We start from the raw sequence: 16,514 nt of genomic DNA, 5'->3' as shown, positions 1-16,514 counted from the left end.
ACACTGGGAAACATAAGTGTTTCTCTGAGTTCTCTGAGCCCCTCTAGAAAATTAATGTAACTCCAGGTGGGAGTCATGGGAACCTTCGATTTGTAGCCAAATCAGACAGAAGTTGTGGGGCAACCTGGAGATCTGCTACTTGTGACTGGCATCTAAAGTGGGTGGGAACAGTTTTGTGGGACTGAGCTCTTAACCTGTGGGATCTGACACTATATCTCTGGGTGGATAGTGTCAGAATTGAGTTTAATTGTAGGACACCCAGCTGGTGTCACAGAGAATTGCTCGATGTGGGAAACAGCCCCCACATGTGATGACCAGAAGTGTCAGAAGTGAAGTGTTCTGTGTAAAAGTAAAGGAGTCACAACAGGAAAGAAATAGGAGGGGAAAGCAGGGTGGCTTTTCTTATATACTTACCTTATAGTTTCAGGAGAATTCTTGAAGAGAGGGGAGGCTAGAAAGGTAGGAGCCTAGCCCTGCACATCTAAACCAGAGGTCTCAAGTGGAACTGTAGAGAGGCACCCTGGCTGAAACCAAGCTCTGTGTGTGTGTCTGAAGAGGGAAGAAAAGGGTTTCTTGGCTCTATTTGGGTTCAGATGTGCCTGTGCTCCACATGTTGCCTGCTCTTCTGCTGGGAAGGTCTGTTTGCAGATGAGCAAACAGATGCACAGCCTGGGCCAGGCCGCTCCTAGCACAGCCAGGGAAACTGCAGGGGGAAGAGAAGATCTTCAGATGCTGTGGAGCCCAGAGGGGCAGAGCAGGTGGGCTAGGGGGTTGAAATGCCAAGCAGAGAGTGCCATGTGGGGCAAACTGAGGGAACAGCAGGTAAGTGGTGGTGTAATGTTTGGGACCTAGGGGGTGGGGGTGAAGAAGGGAAGGCCCCAGAGTCCTGCAGGGTGAGAGGAGAAAGAGAGAGCAAAGTGGAGGGATGGGATGCTGGTTCCAACCCTAACCCTAACCCATCCTGCTTCCTCTGCTCTGCATTTCCCCGGAGTCACCCCACAGATGTCTCTCACACCTAGCTTCATCCTAACTGATGCACACCCACATTTCACTGCTGCACCTCTCCCCAGGGCACCTTCCTTGGGCAATACACACGAGTGCCTGGACCTGCAGGGCCACCCAGGAGCACCCACAGATGGAACAGAGAGACACAGGGTTGCCAATGGCCAGAACCTTTATTCACCCTGGGGCCACCTTCTCACCTCGCCAAAGGCCACTGTGATCAGACAGGGGTGAGGATGTCCCAGCGGGGACAGAGGTGCAGGCAGGGGGCTTCCACCAGTGCTTCCTGTGGAAGTGTTGCTTGCTCAGGAGGAGGTGAGAGGGCAGGAACTCCGGGGAAGCAGCCTTGGTCTCTCCCTGAGAAGGCAGGCCGGTTCAGGCCTGGTTGTGGAGGGCAAGGACACATCGTGGAGAGGGGAGCTTTCTCACAGGAGACCTTTCATCAGTACTCGAAAGTAACCGTCTTGACCCGCAGGTACTCATTCAGGGCTGCCTCTCCTGCAAGACAGCATGTACCATGGGGAAAGGTCACCCTCACAGCAGCTCCTAGGGTGGGCCCCACACTGTTGCAAGCGCTGCAGCCCTTTTATCTCACAGATCCCTGCAGCAACCATGTGGGGTCCGCCCAGGCTCAGCCCCAGTTACAGAAGAGAAACCAAGGTCTTGGCAGGTCCTGCATCAGTTGTTGGGTGGGGGTGGTAAGGATTCCACCACAGGCATCGGAATATAGACTAATTGGGGGCAACTGTTCCACTGTTCCAGAAACTTCCCTGCTCTGACTACCTCCTCTAGAGGAACAGCAGCCCCATCACCCCGAGGGCAGTCAAGAAGCTCTCTGGTACCCTCCTACTCACCCAGAGGTGCCAGTCCATCGCCTGTCCCCACTGCTGCCCCCCAGCTAATTCCAGGTCATGCTGCTCCTGGGAAAGGGAGTCAGAGGCACCCAGAATTTGGCTATGTTCTGCAGCTGGTGTGTTCGGTCCCACAACCAGTATGTGGGGCCTGTGGTTGCCTGACATCTCTCCCACCCGCTAAGGTTGGCCCCAGGAGCCATGCTTCACCAGCTGGGGCCTGCTGAGGTCTCTGGGCCAAACCCCGATGGGTTACTGGGGGTGCCTGGTTTATGTGCACAGGACACAGGAAGAGGGGGCAGCAGAGAGGATGAGCTGGAGCAGCTCAGGGCCAGGGTCATAAGTGACAGACCAGATCCTGGGGACCCGGCACCCACAGCCTCCTGAATAACAGTGGCCCTTGTAGATTCCAGTGGAGGAACCAAGAAGGGGTGGCAGACAGGGACAAAGGGAGCAGGACTGTCCAACATTGTGTATGTGCATGTGTGTGTGAGTGTGAGTCCCACCTCTGGGTGTGCAGGGTAGTGTCAGGCTTTGGGGGGTGTTGTTGGGGCTTCTTTCACAAGCATCCTTGGGGTTTTCTGCAGGGTATGAAGGATGGAGTGGGGGGAGAAAATGAAATAGCAACCTCTCTATGGTCAAGCCTCAGCTCAAACCTCCTTGAGCATCCTGAGCTGGGTTCAGGGATGGAGGCTCTTGGAAACAGCTGCTCTCCCAGACCCTGCCCTCCCTGCCACCACCACTGCTGGGCATCAGAGCTGGGATCCCCAACGAGCCAGTTCTCAACTGCTGGATTCCATGTGGCAGGATGGGGAGAGCAGCGCTCATCCTAAATCATGCAATAGCCCAGTGCCAGACCAGACCTCCACTTCTCCTGGCAGGCCAGGCAGGGCTTGAGCTTGGCTACCCACCCGGGTGACATTGTCTCTACACTGGGGACTCACACTGCCCCACTGGCCTCCATACTCGGCCTCCACAGTTTCCCCTCTTTCTGTGGATGAAGCTCTGACTGCTGCCCCCAGGGCCCTGCTCTCTGGCCCCCTGCCTGCCTCCCCAGCCTCCTCCCCTCCGGACTTCCCCATCCCTGCACTCAGGCCCCTCTCTGCAGCTCCAAGACCAAAGCTGGTTCTCTCAGGACCTGCTGTCCCCTCAGCTGGGAACACGTACCCTCAGGTCTTTATACTGCCTCCTCCAGCCACTCGAACCTCAGTGCAGGTGCCACCTCCTTGGAGAGGCCCACCCCGGTCCCCTCTAAAATGACCCTCCCAGTCTTCCTGGCCAGGTCACTCTGTCTTGTCCACTTCCTTCACTCCTCACTTCCCAGCTGGATCTTGCTTACTGCCTTAATTATCCCCTGTCCACTCCCAGTAAGAAGTGAGCACCGGGAGCCATCTTGTCAATGCTATACCCCCGGCCCCCAGGACAGGGCCTGGCACCAAGGGGCCTTAATAGATGTTCGGGATTAGGTTACCGAGGTCTTTGCCAAAGCCGGACTGCTTGAACCCTCCAAAGGGAGCGGCCACATCAGTCTTGTTGTATGTGTTGACAAACACGGTGCCGGCCTCCAGCTTGTCGCTGACATACAGGGCCTTGTTGATGTCCCTGGTGAAGATGCCGGAAGCCAGGCCAAACTCCGTGGCATTGGCCCGAGACAGCACAGTGTCCACGTCGCTGCAGGGAAAACCCAGGAAGAACTCCCTGAGGAGGACCATGGGGCCACCCTGGGCATGGGACACAGAAAGACGGGCACCCCTTCTTCCAAGGGGGGTGCCTGGCCCACTGCAAGCTCCCCACCACATAGGACCCTCTGAGCAAACGTGCCGGGCCTACAGCAAGTGTGGAGGAGATAGGGCAGCCAAGCAGAGGAAAGAATGACAGAGAGGAGGCAGAGCAGAGTCAGACCCTTCTGGTCATCATGGGTGAGCCCCTCACTGTGTAGACAGGGGGATGGGAGCCCAGGGAGGGGGGTAGGCTGGGGATCCACCACACATGGAAAGGCATTCCTTGGGCAGCTACACTGGGGGCATCCACAGACATCACAGGCTTGAAGACTGAGCACAATGCTTGGTAGATGGGAGAAAAGTATCTCATTCTAATACAACCAGCATGTAAAGAAAATTTTGGTAATTTTTTGACAGTTGGAAATATAGGGTATCGAGGATGAGATGCCATTCTGTAATCTGCTCAAAGGTGCTACTCTGAAGAATAATAGTCAGGAAAAGAGCCCGTGGTAGAGCAATTTTGGCCAGCCCATTTCTTCTCCCTTTAAGCCAGGTCTGGCCTCAGTGACTTGCTGGACCAATAAGACAGGTGGAAGTGAGCTTCTGGGCTTTCTGAGGCCAACTGATCGTTCTTGAGGTGACTTGCATTTTCCACCTGGCCTCTTTGAGCTGGGTGCTGGGGAGCAGCTGCCCCGACATGGCCCAGAGCAGAGGTGGCCAGCCCCATGGAACCCTGACCAAATTGAAGACTCACAAGTGAATTAAGTAACTTGCCATTCTAAGCCACCAGGGTTTGGGGTGGTTTATTATGCAGCAGTGGATAGGAACAGAACCCAGAATGCCGTGAGAGGCATCAGAGAGACAAGGAAGACACTCTCAGTGGGACCCAGCCTTGCAGGTCCCCTAGGGCTCTCCTACCTTCAGTGGTTGAGAAGGACTTGGCAGGAAGCCAGGCTGTATCCACAGCCCCCACCCCATCTGCATTCCCCTTCTGCACTCCCCTCCACGAAGCTCAAGCGAAGACCTCAGTAAGGCATGGAAGAGGATCAGGCTCTCAAGAGATATAAGCACGACTCCCTACCCATCAGCAAACCGAGAGATGATCATGATGGGCCCAAAGGACTCCTCCTTGGCTATGAACATGTGGTCCTCCACGTCCGTGAAAACAGTCGGCTCGAAGAAGAAACCTACAGGGGAGACAGAGGTTCATGGTGTGCAGGTGGGTGGTCCTCTCCCCAGCCAGGCCTGGGCCCCACCAGCCACCATGCACACATCCTGCAGTTTGTGACATCTGTGTGGTGGATGCTACAGACGGTGGGTGGCTTTCCTGCCCCAGGTGTATGAGTTCGCAGGATCCTCACAACCCTTTCAACTAAATGCTGCTGAGGAAGATGAGCAGCTCAGTGTTGGTCTGTGATACAGTGGAGATTCTTTACCTAGTACAGCCCCTCGGATGGCTCTCCATCAGTCCCTGTGGAGTAGGTTGAGCTGGGGGTGGGGGAGCCTTGGACATGGGTTCTGACGGACAGGACCTCTCAGGACTGTCTCCCTGATTCCTGGCCCCTCAGTGCAGGTACATGCCCCAGGTGCAAAGGTGACTACTTTCAGCCAAGATACAGCCTCCTGCTATCCTGTCAACACAAGCCACCACCTCCTCCCATCCAGACTGCTGCCCCTACAGGCCCTGGTTGTAGATGGAGCCACCTCTGACAGCAGAAATGCTTCCTCTATTTCTCCTCTAGACACAGAGCCCGGGGACCTGGAGACCTTAATGGACTGAGATGTAATTTAGCCTGACTAAGGGAAAATTGAGAGACTTGAAATTTTCTCTTTCCAGTTTTTAGGAAAAAAAATTAACTTTAAAGACAACTTAATAAAATATTCCATACTTTTCATACATTTATAAATTATATTTTAACATTAACTACAGTTTTTAAAAAGCTACGTTAGGTATGAACACATGTTGACTCTTGTGGTATGGCCTGTATTCTCTCCGTCTGCAAACGAGCTGCTGCCCACCAGGTGCTGGAGGCTCTGCACTGGCCGGGCTCTGTCCCTTTTCTATTCTTTCTATACTCTTCCCCTCCCAGATGAGCCTCCCTCATCCTCTGATGTCCAGCTGGGTTTGTAGCTTACAGCTCTGCTCCTCACCAGGTTCTAGGAATTCTGCTCCCTCCTCTGGGCCCTCAGGCCAGAGGGTGGTGATAATGGCTCTCCAGTCTCCTGGTTTCTGGGGGCTGCACCCCCCTAACTGTTCTGCAAACCATGCCTTCACTTCACTCCCTCCCATCAGACCCTGAACTCTGGCCTTATGAAGCCCCTAGTCTACTGAGGGCAAGGAAGGGGGTAGCCGTCAGTGGCCATCAGTGGCTATAAAACTGTCACTGTATGAGGTGCCAGGGAGCGTCTGTGACACAGGAGCACCTAGGGTCTGGGCCTGGATGTTATTTGAGCTCATTGATGAATTTGTCAGTTGAGGAAATGGGGAGGTGTTTGCTAATCAGAGGAGAAGCAGAAGCCCAGGGAGCAGGAAAACGTGAGATATACTCAGAGAGAGTAAAATGTGGCTGGAGCATGGGTCATGGGCAAGCCAGTTAGCTTAGGACCATGGAAGACCCTGGGTATGAAGTAAGGAGTTTGAGCTTGCTGCTGCAGGAGGATGGGTCACTGTATAAGTTGCTTCAACATTGGGGGAGACATAATCAGACTTCTGGCAGCTACCATAGGTAAAGGGTTAGCATGGTACAAAATGTTCCTCAGGAAGCAGATATGATGGCGCAGGCAAAACGAGCTGCAAAGTCAGCAGTATGGCAGTAGGGATGCAGGGGAGGAAGACAGATTTTTAATTTAAGAGAATGAGGCAATTAATTTAAAGTAGGCGGTCAAGAAAAGAGAGGAGTCTAGAATTCATTGTTTCCTTCCTTCCTTCCTTCCATCAAATTAACTCAGGTTTGGTGTGAGTCTCAGTGCTGGCGTGAAGGACCTAATGGTGTAGAAGACAGACACGGTGCCTGTCCCCATGTGGTGGGCAGTCTGACAAGGAAGCATCTCAAACAGTCTGTGCCGCAGCCCCTGCTCCTCTGACTCCAGTGACCTGAACAAATGGAAGATTCTAGAGAGGCAAGTGTATGTCTGGGTCAGGACAGTCAGATGATGTGATGGATTTGGTACCCATTCAGTCTGAAGGGCCTGGGGACATGCGGGTGGAGGTGTCTAGGTGGTCAGGATTTCTGGGTGAGGAGGAGCCCGGAGACAGATACTTGGGAGGGTGTGAGCCACTGCGGGGGGTGAGATCCTCCAGGGAAAGGGTCTGCCATGAGAAGCGCTCCAAGCTCAGGAGAGACTTGGGGATATACCTCCATTTAAGGCACAGGTGGAGAGGGAGGTTCAGTGAAAAGTGACTGCTGAGAAGTAATGCCAAAGACAGAAAGCCATGAAAGCCAGTGCCATGGAATCCACAGGAGGAAAGAACTTCAAGGATGCGGAGATGTTTATGGCAAATCAAAGTCCACTATGATACGCATTAAACCAGCACTGACTGGATTTCAGCTCTGGTGTCTTCACCTTGCCAGTACCACACCTGGTCTGGCTGGGGTCCAAATATCCAAGGCCACCGCAGCCAATGTCCCGGATGAGCCCTGAGGCCTGGGAGCCTAACCGTGGCCTTCACATACCTCCAGTTAGAGTGGAGCAGGAGACTAGAGGCCATGCTGCCTGCCCTCCGGGTCAGCCCAGTGGGCCATGAGTGCTCTGAGGTGAGCCAGGAGTGCTCTGACTGACCTGGCCGAGGGACTTGACTCCCACCACAGACCAGCGTGGCCCCTTCCTCCACGCCGCACTGGCAGTACTCCACCAGCTTCCGCAGGTGGGCTTGGTGGTTCTGTGGCCCATGGTTGGTGTCCCGGTCTAGAGGGTTGCCGATCTTCATCTTCCTCACCTCTTCTACCTGTGGAGAGTCCTCCCAGTCAGGTTCTGCTCAGGTACTCTGAGGTACCTGACGATACTCCCAGCCTGACCTGCCTAACATGTTTGCATGTTCGGTGACCAGCCACTGGGCTGTGAAGAAAGTCCACATGTCCTCAGGACGGTCTCTATTCTGGTTCCAAACCCACCTCCCAGGCTGAGACCCCAAACGTATCCAATGTGCAAGGAGACCCAAGCCTAGCATCAGACAGGCTGAGAAAACGGAGGTGTCCAGGGACAGGGTGAGGGCCAGCAAAAAGTGTGTCCCTACAGTGGTCCCGCACCCAGCTTCATAGGCTGAGAAGCTGAGAGAATGCTTGTCTGGGGCCTCCAGAATATGGAATGGGGGTGGGGCAGGGAAACACATGTCTTGCTGCAATGCCCTGGTGACAAGAGGAATAGACTCTAAGTGGAGTGGAGGGGCCTGGGCCTTGAGTCCACCCACTCCTGCTTCTACTTCTTCCTGCTTCAGAGCCCAGCTTCAAGTCCCCCTCCTCTGGAAAGCCTTCCTTGTTGCCTCAGCCAACCTAAAAGTAGGTCTAGGCTTTGCCCTGGGTTTGGGTCTCCACAAAAGATGTGCTACATGGTATCTGATGGATTCTGGGGTTGGATGCAGAGTCAGAAAAGCCCCAGAATATGGGATGCTGTGCTATGGAAAAGAACTCATATGGCATAACCAGTGGGAGGTAGACATTAGACCTTCTGGGCTCCTGGCTGGGGTTCACCCCTCCTGTTATTGTCACATATCTCCAGGTTTTTTCCTCAGTTTCTTAAGACCAAACAAGGTCATCTCTACCCTCACTGTGGCTGCATCAAGATCAGGCCTGACTGGCCTTCTCCTCCTCCTCCTCCTCTTCCGAGGCCAGGGCTACTTCACCCCTCCATTCAGGCTCTACACCCCCCAGCCAGGCCTAATCAGAAGACACTCAAGCCCCCAAGGACCACCCCCTGCCCTCTCACCAAAGACCCCTTAGCTCTTCTGTGCTGAAGGGAGTCCCCATCCCCTGTCTTGCTCCCCTTCTCTGCTCCCACTTGGCCACCAACTACCCCCCACCCCCAACTCCATCCCTAGGATGCCAAGAGTAATAATGCTGAGTGTCCTGGATGTGCCTCTAGCTTCCTATATTTGGGAGCTGAAACTATCCTGACAGTTCTCCTGGGATTCTGACCCCTGCCCTCACCCTGTGGGGGTTTGACGACTCCCTTGCAGACTCCTGGAGGGGACTGGGGCTTGCCCAGCTATGTTCCCTGCAACTACATCCACTCAGTGAGCTGCCCCCTCATGGGCCCTCCATCGTGACTCCCCATCCATGCCCCAGGTTCAGCCAGTCCTGTGCTGGGCCTATAGCAGTGATGGACTCACTCAGCCAGGCTGCCCAGCTCCCAAACTACAGTGGGTTATGTATTGTATTCATTTCTCATCAGGATAGGGTTGGTTTCCCACCCCTTGAATCTGAGCTGGCTTGTGACTTGGTAGAATGTGGCAGAAGCAAACTTTAGGGGTCCCACGAAGCCTCTACACTCCCCAAGAGGCCTCTACACTCCTATTCTCACTCTTAGGAGTCCTACCATTGGCCCTGCATGTGTCTGAGCACATGCTGCAGGATGAAGGACCCCAGGTATAAAGACAAGCCGTCCCAACACAGCCACCAAGTGCCCCCGCTGACCGCAGATGCACAAGCAAGCTCTGGTGGACCTGGGCTGGTGCCCACAGTGCCAACCCACAGGGCTGTGACTGCATGAACTGCTGTTCATGCCACTAAGTGGCTCCCAAGCCACTAAGTTTTGGGAGTAGCTTGTTATGTGGCAAAAGCTGTTATACTCCCTTCTAGAAATCCTATTTCCTCACTGCCTTTCATATTTTTACCCGTTATCCAAAACCCTCTCCAGAACTCCTTCCTAACAGCTGCCTCGCCTTGTACCAGTCCTGGTTTCTCTTTTTTCCTGGCTTCCTAAATATAGTTTTTAAAACCTGTACATAGGGGCTGTGTTCCAGCATCCCCTCTCATATCCGCTGGGATCAGACTCTCCTCTCCAGGATGTGAGGAAGGGCTTTTGGCTGAAGCTGAGCCAACCAGAGCTCTGCAGGCCCTGCAATCACTGAATGGACCAGCGATAGACCTGGGACCCAGTCACACCAACCAGCATCCTTTCCCACAGCCTTTTCCAACAGAATCAGTGGGGACAGAGTGACTTCCTTTCTGGTTCTATGTTGTAAGAATGTAGGAGATGCTGTGAGTACCACACCCCATCCTCTTTACCTGTGAGTACCGACCCTGCAGCAGCCGAGAGAGGTGGCTGCTGACGGTCCCAGGTCCCAGGGAGACCTCCTTTAGCCCATGAACACTCACAGCCAACAACTGTTGACAGGGGACAAAAGCCTGGCCCCTGGACCCCAGGGGTACACCTAAGAGGTATCATTCGTGCTCCAGAGCTCCTATCTGTGGGTCAGGCTAGGGCTGGATGTCACTTGAGAACATGTCCTGTCCCTGTCCTCTCCTGGTCCCTCTCACCTCCCAGGCTTCACCTGACAGCTCACCAATAGTGAGCCACATGCACCTGAATTCCTGGCTTAGGCTTCACTGCTGGGGAGCTGACCTAGGACAGGCCCTTTCTGGTTATGTCAGTCTGAGCTGCAGGGTTACTATTTCTTGCTGAAATAATGAAAACACGTGAAAAAGGATACAGCTTTGCATGAGGGTTTCCTGACTCAGATGGACAGTGCCTGACTCCACCTGGCCCAGACTTGCCTCCCTGCCCCCACCCCCTGCAGCACAGGTGGCTGTCTCAGTGAAGACTCCACAGCAGAACTTACCACCTTCTGTACAAACTGGTCGTGGATCGAGTCCTCTACAAAAAGCCGTCCCGCGGCAATGCAGTTTTCCCCTTTGTTGAAGAAGACGGAGCTCATCCCCTTTGGAGAATGGATAAGGATGCTGGCTTACAACCGCTCCCAGGGTGCCAGCCCCCCACACCCCACCAGGCCCATGTACCCCCTTCTTATAGGGAAGGGGAGGAATGTGTGTGTCCTGACCTCCAATGGGATGGTGGGCCAGGCCCAGCCAGCAATGGACATACAGGCTCTACTCATTCTTCAGTCACCTCAAGAGGAGAGCTGAGTCCCATCCCCTGGGGGGACACCTGTGTCCACATTACAGAGAGTGGAGGACAAGAGGGAGTGGAGAGGAGTGGAGTGAACCTGGAGACCCTGTATGCCGGCGTGCTCCCGGGGGTGACGCAGGAGGGGTCAGAGTCCACACTCTTGGGGCTGAGCCTGGAGAGTCTGTTAGCTTGGGGCAGGCAGCAGATGGAAGGCAAAGGCAGGCAGGCAGCCCCCTGTCTTGGGAGGGACTGGGTGCCAGCCCAGGCCTGAGAGAACTCCTCGCAGGATTCCAGAATAAATGTTCAGAGGCTCAAGGGAGCCTGCATTTTGGACCTGGAAGCCCTATGTGGGGGGCCAAGGGAGGAGGGAGAGCTTGGCTCTCCTGGCAGCTGGGATTGCATTGCCCAATGACATGGCCTGGGCCTCTGGCCCTGCAGCAGTGGCCTTGGCACTGGGGCCAAGACCCTTGGGCTGTTGGACTTGCCTCCCTCAGTTTCCCTATCTGGGGCTGCACTCCCCTTCATGTCCATGCTGGGCGTCACATTGTCCTCCAAGGCACAGTGAGACTTAGACGGAATGGAGCATACTTGGACACCTGGTTGAACTGGCTTGCTCCCACAGGTGTGGAGAGGGGGACCGAAGCATAACAATGACAATGATAATACAAGCATAAGAACCCCTGACACACAGCACCTGCCACATCTTCTAAGCCCTTCAGACTTAATAGCTTGTTGAATCCCTGTAACAACCAAAGGAGTATTCTCCTTATGATATAGGTGAGAACATGAGGCCCGGAAACGTTGAGTAACTTGCCTGAGGCTGCCCAGTGGGTCAGTGGTGGAGCTGGGCAAGTGGACATGGCAACAAGGAAAAGTCATGCTGATTTCAGAACAGATGGAACCGTGGCTTACATTTCCCATCCTGTGAAGTTGATCTCAGTAATCTTGACAATAATGAAACTTCTTGGGAAGTTTGTTTTCTAGAAGGCATATGTCATCCGTCCCCTAGGCCCCTTCCTGCCAGTCTAGGCCAAATGTGTGAGTTTGACTGTAGAATCAGAGATAAGTGCCCCACCTCCACCCCCCAAGGCAGGCCCTTACCATCTGCACAGCCTTGCTGAGGTCACAGTCAGCAAAGATGATGAGGGGCGACTTCCCTCCCAGCTCCAGGGACACCTTCTTCACGTTACTCAGGGCGCAGCTGAAAGGGACAGAGGTTGGTAGGGCTGGGTCCTTGGGAGACTGAGACACAGGGGCTCCAGGTGGGAAGCTCCAAAGCATGCTTTACTCAAAGAGCAAGCAGGGGGTCAGAAGGAGCTTCTCCCCACTCCCATGCTCATCAGCTCTCCCCACCTCCCTCCCCTTGCCACACTGCGGCCTTCCTCCTCTTCCACACCCAGGCCCACACCCACCACAGGCCTTTGCTCTCACAGCCCTCTCTGGATCACTCTTCCTTCAGATATCCTCAAAGCTTGTTCCTCACTTCCTTCTGGCCTCTGCTCTATCCCCTTGTTGGGGTACCTGACCCGACTGCTCCCTATAAATTGTATGCTCTTGTGCTCCGCACCTGCTGTGCTTTGCTGCACGTTGTATTTGTTTCCAACCCTGCCCATCAAAACATAAGCCCCAGTGGGGCAGGCGGGCATTTGTCTGGTCATGCAGCTGTGTTTGGTAAATATCCAATGAATAAACCAAACACAGAACCATTCCCCAGTTGGGGCAGCTGCACTGCCACAGGGACTCTGGCACCTCAGATTTTTAGTGACAGGTGCAGAGAGAAGCTGGGGATCCTGTGCACGCTGCATCGGTGGGCACAAAGTGGGCTTACTGATACTGTCCTCTCAAGGGACACTAAAGGATTGGACCAGTGAAACACAGGCATGGCACAGGGTGGGAGTGGGGGGTCTCCTCACTCAGGACTGACCCAGGAAGAGGGCTTCCATCTCAGGCACCAGCCACAGGGGTTTTGGAAAGCCCTCAGAAGATGGCAGTCCCAGAGCCACAGGATGCCTACCCAAGCCCTCCTGCCCTGGACTCCTCAGAGCTGATATTTACTGAGCCCTCCCTCTGGCCTTAGCACACATGTGCTCACATATGACTATCGCCTGTACAGCACAGGAGACACTAGCTAGCTTTTGAGTAAGGACAGGTAAATAAGCTGCTGTGACTACTTGCAGCCACCCCTCCAACTCCCTCATCCATCCATCTGCCCTCTGTCCGTCAGTCCTGCACCACCGCCAGCTTCCCTCTCTTCAATGCTGAGGCTTGTTCTCCTACACTCAAAATGCATCAGAACAGCTCCACCTGGCCGCTCACAGGCTGTGACATCAGGCTGTACCGACCCTAAAGACATGCTCCCCAAGCCACACTGGCTGTGGCTCCTGACCCGGAAGAGGATCTCATGTAAAGCTGCTGTGATCAAGCAGGGTGCCACTCAAGTAAGGGGGCAGGGCCAGATTGCACTCCAGCTCACAGAGGGGTCGTGGGGCCAAGGGGTGAGAATCCCATCTTGTGGCACACGAGGGGCCCATGGAGAGCAGGGTCAGAGGCTGAAGAAGAGTCCCAGGGAGAAAAAACACTGCTCTGCATTGGGGGCTACAATGAGATGCTGTTTTAACACAAGAGAAACCTTTCTCCCCGTGGAATTGTCATGTCATAGCTGGACTGCCCCAGGAGTTCTCATGCATGAGTCTTACAAGAGACAGATGAGGGTGGTCACATGACCTCAGAGAAAGGTGTTAATATGCCCAACAGAAGCCCCAGCTCCTCTCTATTTGTACCTTTCATTCACCTATAGATGCCTGAAACCCACCTCCAGAATCCAGCTTCAGTGGGGTGGGGCTCAGGCATCCCATGGTTGTCTTGGGGAAGCCAGGGCTACAAGGTACTGTGTTGTGGTCCAGCCCTCTCCAAGCTCATCAGCTACATAGACCAGCACCACGGAGCATGCAAACTACCTTTGCTGAACTGATGGGGAAACTGAGGCCTGGAAGGGTCAGGCTTGGCCCCAGTCATATCATGAATTAGTGACAGAGAAAGAAACACAACCCCAGCTGCTTGAGGCAAGTCCAAGGAATAAGAGATGAGAGGATGTTCTAGAACGGGGCTGTCCAATAGACTAGAACAAATGCCTCAAATACCAGCCACATATGTAATGGCAATTCTTTAGTAGCCACTAAAAAACTAAATTAAATTTATTTTAGTTTTAAGAGAAAACGAAAAAGAAACCAATGAAATTAATTCTAATATATTTTATTTAACCCAATTAATAAAAAATACTATTTCAACTTGCAATCAATATGGTTTTTTTTTTTTAAGATTTTATTTATTTGACAGAGAGACACAGCGAGAGAGGGAACACAAGCAGGGGGAGTGGGAGAGGGAGAAGCAGACTTCCTGCAGAGCAGGGAGCCCGATGCAGGGCTTGATCCCAGGACCCTGGGATCATGACCTGAGCCGAACGCAGATGCTTAATGACTGAGCCACCCAAGTGCCCCAATATAAGAAGTTATTAACGAGCCACTTTGTGTACTAAGTTTTCAAAATCCGGTGGACCTTTTACACTTGAAGCACATTTCAATTCAGAGCAGCTCTGTCCCACTTGTGCTCATGGCCCCAAATCGCATTGTCTTCAGCAGCCCCCTGGTCTGAGTATGCTCCGCAGAGCAGCTGCACCAGACCCACCAAGGGCTTGTCAGAAACCCAGACACAGAGTCAGAACCTGCATCAAGTTCACACACAGCATTGTCCACATCCCAAAACTGACCAGAGGTAGCCTCAACCACCTACCTCTTCATGATGTGTTTTCCCACCTCTGTGGAACCTGTGAACCCAATTTTCCGCACATCGGGATGGTCTGAGAGTCTCTGGCCAACTAGAGAGCCTGTAGGTAAGAGTGGGCAAGGGGTCAGGGCGGCTGCCAGGTGCTGAAGGGGAGATACAAGCTCCACTACCCCCCACACGTCCATCTTGAGGCCAGAACTCTGGGCTGTGCACCCCAAGTGCTTAGTGCCCTCAGTGCCCAGGGCTCACTGGGCTTCATTGCCTGCCACAGGCAGAATTGTGTCCCCTCAAAATTCATTATGTTGAAGTCCTAACCCCCAGTACCTCAGATCTGACTGTATTTGGAGACAGGGTCTTTAAAGAGGTGATTAAGTTAAAATGAGGCTATCTTCTCCTTTCTTCAACACACACTGTCTCCTCAGCTGATCTCACCCTGGCACACCTCTTCAAATGCCATCTCCAGACACATCATCCTCTAAGTCCGTCTGGGATCTGGATCCATTTGTGATTCCTCTGACTGTTTGGCATCTCCACTTGGATATCTAACAGCCTCTCAAATTCAACATATTTGAAACCAAGCTCTTAATCTTTCCCCTGATGTACTTCTCCTCCAGGTTCTCCATTTCAGTAAACAACCTCTCCTTGCAATCAGTTGTTGAAGCCAAGAACCTGGGAGTCAGTCCTGACACTTCCCTTCCCCACCTTATCAATTGCCCAGTCCTGGGCTCCTCCACCCACCCAGGCCCTCCATTTCCACTGCTCCCCTGCCTCCGAGCTCATAAAACTGCATGTGCCCAGGTGCACCTGTGAAGATTCTGGTTAGTAGGTTTGGAGTGGGATACTTGCATCCTCTATATATAGTTAAAGTTCTATATATTGTTAAAGCTCTAAATATAGTTAAAGCTCTATAAGTGATTTTTTAAAGATTTACTTATTCATTTTAGAGAGAGAGAGAAAGAGAAAGCGTGAGTGTGAGAAGGGGCAAGGGAGAGAATCTTCAAGCAGACTCCCCACTGAGTGCAGAGCCCGACACAGGGCTCCATCCCACAACACATGAGATCATGACCTGAGCCGAAACCAAGAGTCAGATGCTCAACTGACTGAGCCACCCAGATGCCACAGCTCGATAAATGATTTTGATACTAATTCCATTCCACCATTCTTGTTAAAAAGAAAATAACTGTTTGGGAAAGAAATATTTGCAAAAGATATATCTGATAAAGGATTGTTATCCAAAATATACAAAGAGCTCAACAATAAGAAAATAAACAACCCAATTAAAAAATGGGCAAAATATCTGTACACACACCTCATCAAAGAAGATATACAGGGGCGCCTGGGTGGCTCAGTTGGTTAAGCGACTGCCTTCGGCTCAGGTCATGATCCTGGAGTCCCGGGATCGAGTCCCGCATCGGGCTCCCTGCTCAGCAGGGAGTCTGCTTCTCCCTCTGACCCTCCCCCCTCTCATGTGCTTGCTTTCTCTCAAATAAATAAATAAAATCTTTTAAAAAAAAAGAAGATATACGGATGGCAAATGAGTATATGTAAAGATGCTCAACATATATCATTAGAGATTGCAAATGAAAACAACCACAACACACTTACTAAAATGGCCAAAGTCCAAAATGCTGACAACATGAAATGCTAGAGAGGATATGGAGCAACAGTAATTCTTGTTCATGGTTGGTGGGAATGCAAAATGGTACAACTGCTTTGGAAGACAGTTTGGCCATTTCTTACAAAAGCAAACATAACCTTACCGTAAGATCCATCCATCACACTCCTTGGTATTTACCAAATGAGTTGAAAACTTGTCTACATAAAACACTGCACATAGATGTTATTAGTAGCTTTATTCATAGCTGCCAAAACATGGAAGCAACTGAGATGTCCTTCACTAGGTGAACAGATAAGTAACCTGTGGTACATCCAGACAATGGAGTATTATTCAGCATTAAAAAGAAATGAGCTCTCGGGCGCCTGGGTGGCTCAGTCGTTAAGTGTCTGCCTTCGGCTCAGGTCATGATCCCAGAGTCCTGGGATCGAGTCCCACATCGGGCTCCCTGCTCGGCGGGAAGCCTGCTTCTCCCTC

At 52.7% G+C, this 16,514-nt stretch overlaps 1 protein-coding gene across 3 annotated transcripts in view; it reads right to left on the bottom strand.

Moving 5' to 3' along the window:
* Nucleotides 1–1,139: 1,139 nt before the first annotated feature.
* Nucleotides 1,140–16,514, bottom strand: part of ALDH1L1 (aldehyde dehydrogenase 1 family member L1) — a 108,206-nt gene continuing 92,831 nt past the window's right edge. For all 3 annotated transcript variants that reach the window (XM_032412079.1, XM_032412080.1, XM_032412081.1), the window contains 7 exons: nucleotides 14,429–14,522; nucleotides 11,741–11,840; nucleotides 10,353–10,451; nucleotides 7,355–7,520; nucleotides 4,656–4,761; nucleotides 3,325–3,524; nucleotides 1,140–1,500 (listed from right to left, as the gene is read on the bottom strand). In XM_032412079.1, coding sequence (XP_032267970.1) covers nucleotides 1,445–1,500; nucleotides 3,325–3,524; nucleotides 4,656–4,761; nucleotides 7,355–7,520; nucleotides 10,353–10,451; nucleotides 11,741–11,840; nucleotides 14,429–14,522 — 821 coding nt within the window. In that variant the 3' untranslated portion in view covers nucleotides 1,140–1,444. The remainder of the gene's footprint in view (nucleotides 1,501–3,324; nucleotides 3,525–4,655; nucleotides 4,762–7,354; nucleotides 7,521–10,352; nucleotides 10,452–11,740; nucleotides 11,841–14,428; nucleotides 14,523–16,514) is intronic.

This window comes from Phoca vitulina, unplaced genomic scaffold (genome assembly GCF_004348235.1).
Source record: "Phoca vitulina isolate PV1807 unplaced genomic scaffold, GSC_HSeal_1.0 scaffold13, whole genome shotgun sequence".
In the NCBI taxonomy this organism is placed as follows: Eukaryota; Metazoa; Chordata; class Mammalia; order Carnivora; family Phocidae; genus Phoca; species Phoca vitulina.
The sequence above is the reverse complement of the archived record's forward strand: the minus strand, read 5'-3'. Positions and strand labels throughout refer to the sequence as shown.